The sequence below is a fragment of the Corapipo altera genome, unplaced genomic scaffold (genome assembly GCF_003945725.1).
Source record: "Corapipo altera isolate COAL_440 unplaced genomic scaffold, ASM394572v1 46, whole genome shotgun sequence".
Lineage (NCBI taxonomy): Eukaryota > Metazoa > Chordata > Aves > Passeriformes > Pipridae > Corapipo > Corapipo altera.
The window spans coordinates 7,786,555-7,794,197 of NW_020884883.1; the positions used below are offsets into that span (position 1 = coordinate 7,786,555).

At 48.3% G+C, this 7,643-nt stretch overlaps 1 protein-coding gene and 2 long non-coding RNA genes across 4 annotated transcripts in view; 2 read left to right on the forward strand and 1 right to left on the reverse strand.

The window, feature by feature from the left end:
• LOC113946164 overlaps positions 1-7,643 on the reverse strand; it is a 15,590-nt gene that overhangs the window by 5,507 nt on the left and 2,440 nt on the right. The gene's annotated exons all lie outside the window — the stretch shown is intronic.
• Positions 42-1,409, forward strand: LOC113946163. The gene is made up of 2 exons (XR_003527326.1): positions 42-558; positions 999-1,409. It is a non-coding gene; the product is annotated as an uncharacterized LOC113946163 (long non-coding RNA).
• On the forward strand, positions 2,559-4,758 carry ID2 (inhibitor of DNA binding 2). 2 transcript variants are annotated; one of them, XM_027641131.1, is made up of 3 exons: positions 2,559-2,996; positions 3,221-3,285; positions 3,955-4,758. In XM_027641131.1, the coding sequence occupies exons 1-2, from the start codon at positions 2,649-2,651 to the stop codon at positions 3,275-3,277; spliced, it is 405 nt and encodes a 134-aa protein (XP_027496932.1). In that variant the 5' UTR covers positions 2,559-2,648; the 3' UTR covers positions 3,278-3,285; positions 3,955-4,758. The 2 variants fall into 2 exon arrangements, with proteins under 2 accessions (XP_027496932.1, XP_027496933.1); XM_027641132.1 differs by having other exon boundaries at positions 4,039-4,758.

The window sequence follows — 7,643 nt, forward strand, 5'->3', positions numbered from 1 at the left end:
AGCCGCCCCGGGCTTGGCGCCGGGCGGGCCGGGGCCCCCCGAGCCCGCGGCGCGCAGCCCCGCGCTTGTGAATTTGAGGAGAAAGCGGCGCTTTGTGCGCGGCTCTGGGCGGCCGCGGGTCCTGCCAGATGTTTGCAGCGGCGGCGTTTCGGAGGCTGGGAGCCGGCTGTGAAAATCCCGGCTGAAAACTATAAAGAGGCGAACGCGCGGCTCCCGAGGCACCCGGAGCTGCCTGGGACGGGCCGTGGGGAAAAGCCCCCGAGGAGCAGCTGGCAGCCCCGATGGTTTCGGGGGCCTGCCCGGGGTTCCCCCCGCGGGCAGCGGCAGAGCCGTGGCTGCCGGGACCGCGCGTGGAACCTGCGTCGGAGCGCAGGAGCTTCCAGAGCTTGCGAGCCCCTGCCAAAGCTGTCAGGGCTAAAAGATCAGAATTGTGGGAATTAAATGTTAGCAAAAGAGCCAGTTCAGCCGCTCGCTTGGGGGAAGCGCAGCCTGCTCGCGGGCTACTTTGCGTGCAGAAAGCGCGCATGACAATCATCAGATGGCAGAGAAAATTGCCAGGTTAGCCTCTCCACACAACTTCTTGGTGTTCTGAAAGCCCTCGGTGTAGAAAACCGAAAGCATTAGCACAGGGTCCTCTGCAGCGCCCGGCCGGCCGGTGCTGCCGCGCTGCTGCGCTGTCCAAGCACGACAGTGATCGGAGAAGCATGAACATATTTACGTTGGCTATTATTACACTAAAAACATGGTCAACATTTCTTCCACTGGTGCCTTCATTAGACAGAAAGGCAAGCATGTTGCAAGACTAAAACCTGTGGCCTCAGGTCAAGTACTACCACCAATTGATAGTTTAGCAATGTAAAGGATTGAAGTCGCTCTAAGTGGTGATTTTAATCGAGTCGTTAATTGGCAGCGTTACTGTAACTAATAATAATAACAGTAACAATAACAACAGTTATTACTATTTACTTTCTCGAACAGTGTATTTGTCTTCCTATCAGATTGAACGTCGAGATTCACTTTCACCCCTCGCGTCTCAAAACGCATTGAATTGTGTTCCTGTCAGCCTCGGCACCGCCTCCAGTCCACCCCCGGAGAACATCCCCGGGGCAAACACCCTGGTGTGACAGTCACCAAAGTGTCCTGCTAGAGAATAGCCAACCACCAGCTCAGGAATGCCACGTTAATTGGAAAAAACACTGATGCGGCTCTTCTCAGCTTTGTCTCCAAATGTCCGTAATGTTCCACCCCCGCAGCCCCGACTCCCTTCGTGTAGCTACGCAACAACTGTGCAGATATATCCAATATTTGTCTGCTTTTAATAGTTATGATTGACAGCACAATCCTCACTGATTTTATGGATGTGTGCCGTTACTACGGTTTTGTTTGCAATGAACACTAACGTACTTTAAGTATCCCTGTGGATATTATAGAATTGCTGCAATTTTTGCAGAATTTAGTTTGTATTAATTGTATATATATGTTCACACTTTCTTGAGTTGAACTTTCTTCAGGTAGAATGTGAAATGAGGGGTGGAGGCTGTGTCAGTTTGTTACACAGCCGGTAGTATAAGCAAAATACAGGAAAATACAGTGGAGCTAAACTTAAAAAAAAAATCAAAGTCACTTCAGCTAAATAACAACAACAACAAAATAAATTAACTTTTTCCTCTGGAATGTTTCTGGAAGATGTTTCAGTGGCTGCAGCCAAAAGCTGCTAAAAGTACAGCGTGTAGTAAGTATTTGCATTTGTCACCAGAAACAATCTATGCATAATTAATGGCAGTACTGTGTCACGAGCACTGATAGGGCGCAGATGAGCAGCCTTTCAAGGGTAATACATGTAAATGCACTTCCAATATGCACATTTGCTTAATGATCTCCAATTAATAGTATCATCTGAAGTAGTCCCGTTCTCGGGAAGCAGGGCGCTGGAAGCGGCGCCTGCCTGCCTGCCTGTCGGGGTGCTTAGTGTCCCGTTCTCAACACGGCAGAAAGCTGCAGTGGGCTCTGTAGGTTTATTTAATCTTGATTTATCTCATTCCCGCTTACACCCGCAGCCTACAGCGCTGGGCTGCTGACCCGGCCAGTGATCTACGGCACCGTGTGCTGAGTGGGTTCATAGAAACACCGCCGGGATGCTCCAATTCACGACGACTTGGAGAAAGCTTAGCCCGCACCACCGCTCACTGCAGCGGAGTCTGCGCGTCCCGCACCGCCAGCCCCGCACACTGCAGCGTGTCTGTGCGGAGGGCAGTGTGGGACGTGGGCCAGTGCGGGACTGGGGGGGGGGGGGGGGGGGGGGGGGGCAGCGTAGGGTACAGGACAGACAAGGACAAGAACCCCCCAGCACTGCCCCGCGCTGCCCGCACTATTTACTGCCTCAGCTGTGCGGCACGGCCACGCCCCCCGCCGCGATTGGCTGCGCGGGCGGAAGGCCCCACCAGTGAGGGCGCCGCGGGGTGATGGACGTGCCGGCGGCGGCCAATGGCAGCGAGCGCGGGCCGGGCCCGGCCGTGGCCGCTATAAAAGAGCGGGCGCGCAGCTCCGCGGTTCAGAGCGAGCTTCGGCAGCGCCTCAGTGGGACGGCAGCGCCCGCGCCCCGCAGGCTTCAGTTCGCCCGCTGGAATCGCGCTCTTCCGCCCGCCAACATGAAAGCCTTCAGCCCGGTGCGGTCCGTCAGGAAAACCGGTCTCTCGGAGCACAACCTGGGTATCTCCCGGAGCAAGACCCCCGTGGATGACCCCATGAGCCTGCTGTACAACATGAACGACTGCTACTCCAAGCTGAAGGAGCTTGTCCCCAGCATCCCGCAGAACAAGAAGGTGAGCAAGATGGAAATCCTGCAACACGTCATCGACTACATCCTCGACCTGCAGATCGCCTTGGACTCACACCCCAGCATCGTCAGCCTTCACCACCAGAGACCCGGGCAGAACCCTTCCTCCAGAACTCCTCTGACCACCCTTAACACAGACATCAGCATCCTCTCGCTACAGGTACGTGGCTCCCCCGCGCTCCGGCTCGCCGCTGACCTGGATCGGGGAGCTCGGGTAGCATTAACGATGTCCCCAACGCGGGTGGCGCGGTCCGTGTCCCCGCGGCGCGGATGTATCCAGACGTGCCATGGGGGAAGCGCTGCGGCCCCCGGGACCCTCCCGCTCCCGGCTCCCTGAGTGCTCGGCCACCTCGCCCTTACCCTGCTCTTCTTTTCTCGTCGCAGGCGTCCGAGTTCCCCTCAGAGCTCATGTCAGGCGACACCAAAGCACTTTGTGGCTGAACCGAACGGTGAGTGCAGTGGATCTTATTTCTAAACTTCGCGTAAAAAGTGCCTCCCCCGGGGAACGGGAGCCGTGATGGCTAGCGCTAAAAGTCTGTCTTAAAAGTTTGTTACGAGATGCCTTTGTAATTGCTAAGAAATAAGGCTAATAACTGGGTCGTAAGGTCCTAAGTGTGTGTGTCGCTGAGGTTCGCCCAGCAGCACAGGCTGCTCTGATCTTGCTCGCTGCTTAATGCAAGCTTTTATCTGTTCTTGGAGTCTTAACTTCCCGGGCAAAAGTGACTGATTAAGTTGGGAATCTTGGCACAATTCCTTAATTCTGTGATGTGGGATTGTCTGCGCTATCAGTTAAATAAATGACTGCTTTTAATCAAATAATTGCTCTAAGAGGCAGACTGGCGCCTCTGAGCATTGCGTTTACAGAGATCTAAATAAAGATTGGACTGAGAATACTCTTTCTACCCTCTCCCTGGAGTGTATGTTATTTTAATGTTCAATCTGTGTTTTTGAGAGAGAGTATGTGAGCGTGTATGTGTTGCATCTGGACGCCAGGGTTTGCCCAATCTCTGAGTGTTTGGTTAAATGTTCAAACTGTGGCTTCCTCTCTGGCGCCAGTCTGTCCGGATCTCTGCCCTGTTAGCATTCTCCTAAATATGCCTCTCTTCAATCTCTTGCAGGTGTTCCACTGATGACTTTTTTTTTTTTTTGCACAAGAAAATGTCTACAGGATTTTTTTCTGAGGTGCTGAATTTATTTTTCAGCTGTATCTGGAGGGGAAGATACACGTTCAACTAAAAGGACCTCTTAAAATTAATAAAGAAGAAAAAAACCAAGATTGATCTTTATCCCCACCCCATTTTTCAACTTGGACTGAACCTAGTTATTTATGAAGAGACTCTTAAATACCCTTTCCCTAGTTGGAAGGCTTCCTTTATATACTATTCCCAACGTGGGGAGCGAAACAAAAATCTCACAAGGAGTTGCCCATTTTAAAGCAGACTTTGCCTTTTTTTTCCAAAGGTGGAGCGTGAGTACCAGAAGGATCCAGTTTTCAGTTTTTTAGGAAAGTCTGTGATTAGAAATTAACTTTCTGACACAAACCTAGGACTGAATGCTGTGTATATATTTATATATAAATATATATATATGAGTGAAACCTTGTGAACTCTTTAATTAGAGTTTTCTTGTATAGTGGCAGAAATATACATTTCTGCAAAAAGTGTAATGATGTACTTAATCATGCTAAACTTTTTATAAAAGTTTAGTTGTAATCTTAACCCTTTTTATACAAAATAAATCAAGTGTGTTTATTGAACTGATTGCTTGCTTTATTCTTTGGGGACCAACTGTTTGCTGGCTTTGATTTGTGTTGTGTTTTTGTTGTTTGGGTTTTTTTAATACTTATACATTCTGTTATGACTTTTATCAAGTAAAAATTAAAATATGTAGAGATTATAAAGAATAAAATTACTTGAAGTGAATAATTCTTGTAACTTGGAAAATCTTATTTGAGTGTATATTGTAAACTTCTAAGTGATCTGCCTGTAAGCAGTGTGAAAGGAACTAGGTGAGGAATTTATTACACAGGGGATGCTATTGACAAAGTGTTTGGAAATGTACAAAAGCAGTTAATCCTGAGACATTCCCATGGAGTATTGCCTTTTTTCTTCCCACCCCTATGAATGATTCAGTTTGGGGCAGTAATGGCCCAGATCTGTTAATTTGTGTTTAGAATAATCACTCAGAATTCAGGGTTGTGGGTGGTAATTAGTCCCTCAATGATTACATTTCTCTAAAAAGGCTTTGAATGTGAGAGTTGGTGATGCGTTAACATGGGATCTAGAATGATGAAGTGACTGTTGCCTTTCCACACTGGAATTTTCATGCTTCCATGCAATATTTCAATGAAATGGGGTTTCTAATCAGTTGCAGCAGCTTCTCCATATGACTAAGATACTGGGAATTGAGCTAAATCGCTGTTGTGTTACTGATTAAACTTTGGCTGCTCCTACAGGGACTCTCTCCATAAGAATTAAATTAAGTTTGAAATAGGAGTCTAAATTCCTGAAAGCCAGCAATGGTTTGTTTCTTCTTTTCTCTTTTGCCCTCGGAAGCTATGCTATAATATCCCTTATTCAAGGGACACTTACTGTACCCTATGGAACTACTGTCCATTAGATATGTTTAGTTGTCATAAGACAGTGCCTTATCAGATGACATTCTAATTTAAGATCACTCATAAACTTCCCTGAAACGGGAAGTTAAGCTGGGTCCTGCTTAGGAATGGAAGAATCACTTGTAATTGGAACAAAAGAAACTTCACTGCTGGTTCAGGTAAGTACAGCTCACTGGCAGGCACTATACTTTGGGCCTGAGGGAGCATGTTCAGGGTTCCTGTGCTCTGAGGACTCTTAGCGTGAAAGGCAGGAGCCTCACCTGGGGCCAGTAACACTTTCACCAGCGAACAGGTGGGTGGGTGGTGCTCCGGGGCAGCAGCAGCTGCCTTCCTTGCCCTTGACACCAAATCCATTCACGTAGGCTGGGAGAAAGCCAGCTCTGATCTCTTAATACTGACGCTGCCCTGCCCAAGCAGAAGCGCGCCCTCTCAGAGGATCAATGCAATCAGAAGACAAGAAGGGTTAGCAAAAGCTGGGACGGGGCGGGGGGTGGAGAAGGACATGGCCCAGAGCTGATCTGCATCTCACCATGCCCAGCCCCGCAGGGATTAGGGAAATCTCTCCCTGTAGCACACACCGGCTGTGCCTCCGGTGGCCAACCCTCGCTACTGTCTCAGCGCCCGGAGAGCACGGCTTGTTCCAGCTTCGTGCAATCAACATTTAACCCTGACAGCCCAATAGTGAAATACTTCAGTGCTGCAACTCAGCATGCCTCAGTCCCTTTTATACACTCCTTTTCCTCTGTATTTTACTTAACCCTGAACAGTATCACATTCGGGACTGTAATCACAGTATTGAGATCTCTGTCGTTCCAAACTACTAACAATCTAATGCAATTGCCACCAGCTTCACTGTAAAAACTAATTTTTCACCCTACTGCTCATTTTAGGGTGAGACCACAGTAAGTGTCACTTTAAACTTACAGTTCAGTTTATAAAATGAAAGAGCTGCAATGGTCAGATCACTGTAATTATTTTAAGATCAACCCCTTTAGAAACTAAGGCATTTACACTTTGATATTTTTAAACTATGAGATGATTAACACACTTGTAGAATGAAACCGATTTCCTTATCATGCGTAGCCAAAAGAGAAATTCATAATTTACAAGGCGTGGGGAGCTGAGCAGGAAAACAAACAAACATGTTTTAAAAAATGTAAATTAAGAAAGGAAAAAAAATTTCTTCTTTCAGGATTAACTAATTCCTCATCTTGACAACGCATTCCTGTGAACAGAACTAGGGGCTTAAGATAGGTGTTCACTTAGAGATTCAGTCTTTTCTTTTGTTCTGAAGAAAGATTTTATCATTCAAAGATAAATAGCAAGGTCAAAACTGAGTACCCAAAAGCCTTAACATTTATTCTTAAAGTTTCCTTGAAGATGTGGGATTTCTTTATTCTATAGCATTATCATTGTCCCTCTAGAATTCATTAGAAAAATCTGTGATATTTTCACCACTTTCCCTGGCCCATTTACTGTCTCTGGACACGGCTGTTGCCAACAGCCCTGTTAACTGAGTAGCTGAACATAGTAGATCAGGACCTGCAGTCAACGATGTTATAGCAAAATATTTTGGGCAACAATCATATTTAAATTCTGTAAAATCTTTTTGAGTAGGCCATGTATGAAAATTGCAAATGCACCTATAGGCAATTTTTTCCCATGGGGGAAAAAAACCAGAAATACAACAAGAGGACTCTTCATCTAGAAGAGAGGTTTCCTAACCTGGCTTTTCTTGTGTATTGCCCTTAACAACATATGGCCTAGCTCCCAATGTCATCCCAGACAGAAATCGACGAGCTCACACCCACGGGTGTCCCTCCAGCCCCACGGGTGTCCCTCCAGCCCATCTCTGGGTAAGGGAACGCAGAGATCAGGCTGGGGTTTGTTTACTCACTCCCGGGAAAACAGCACTGCGCCTATCTCACCAAAACCATTCAGAAGCCACTTTGCAAGAACAGTGCCAATATTTTGACAAAAAGCACGACCGAGAGCGCTGACTCCGAGCAAAGGCAGCACCTTTGAGCTGTCTGCGCTCCGCGCCGGCTCGGTCCCGCCGCGCGGGGCGGGCGGTGCGTGGAGGTCCAGTGCCACCCTCCGGGCCGGCCGAGCACCGCAGCGACACCGGCCCGCACAGCGACACCCGGCCCGCACAGCGACACCCGGTCCGCACAGCGACACCCGCCCCGC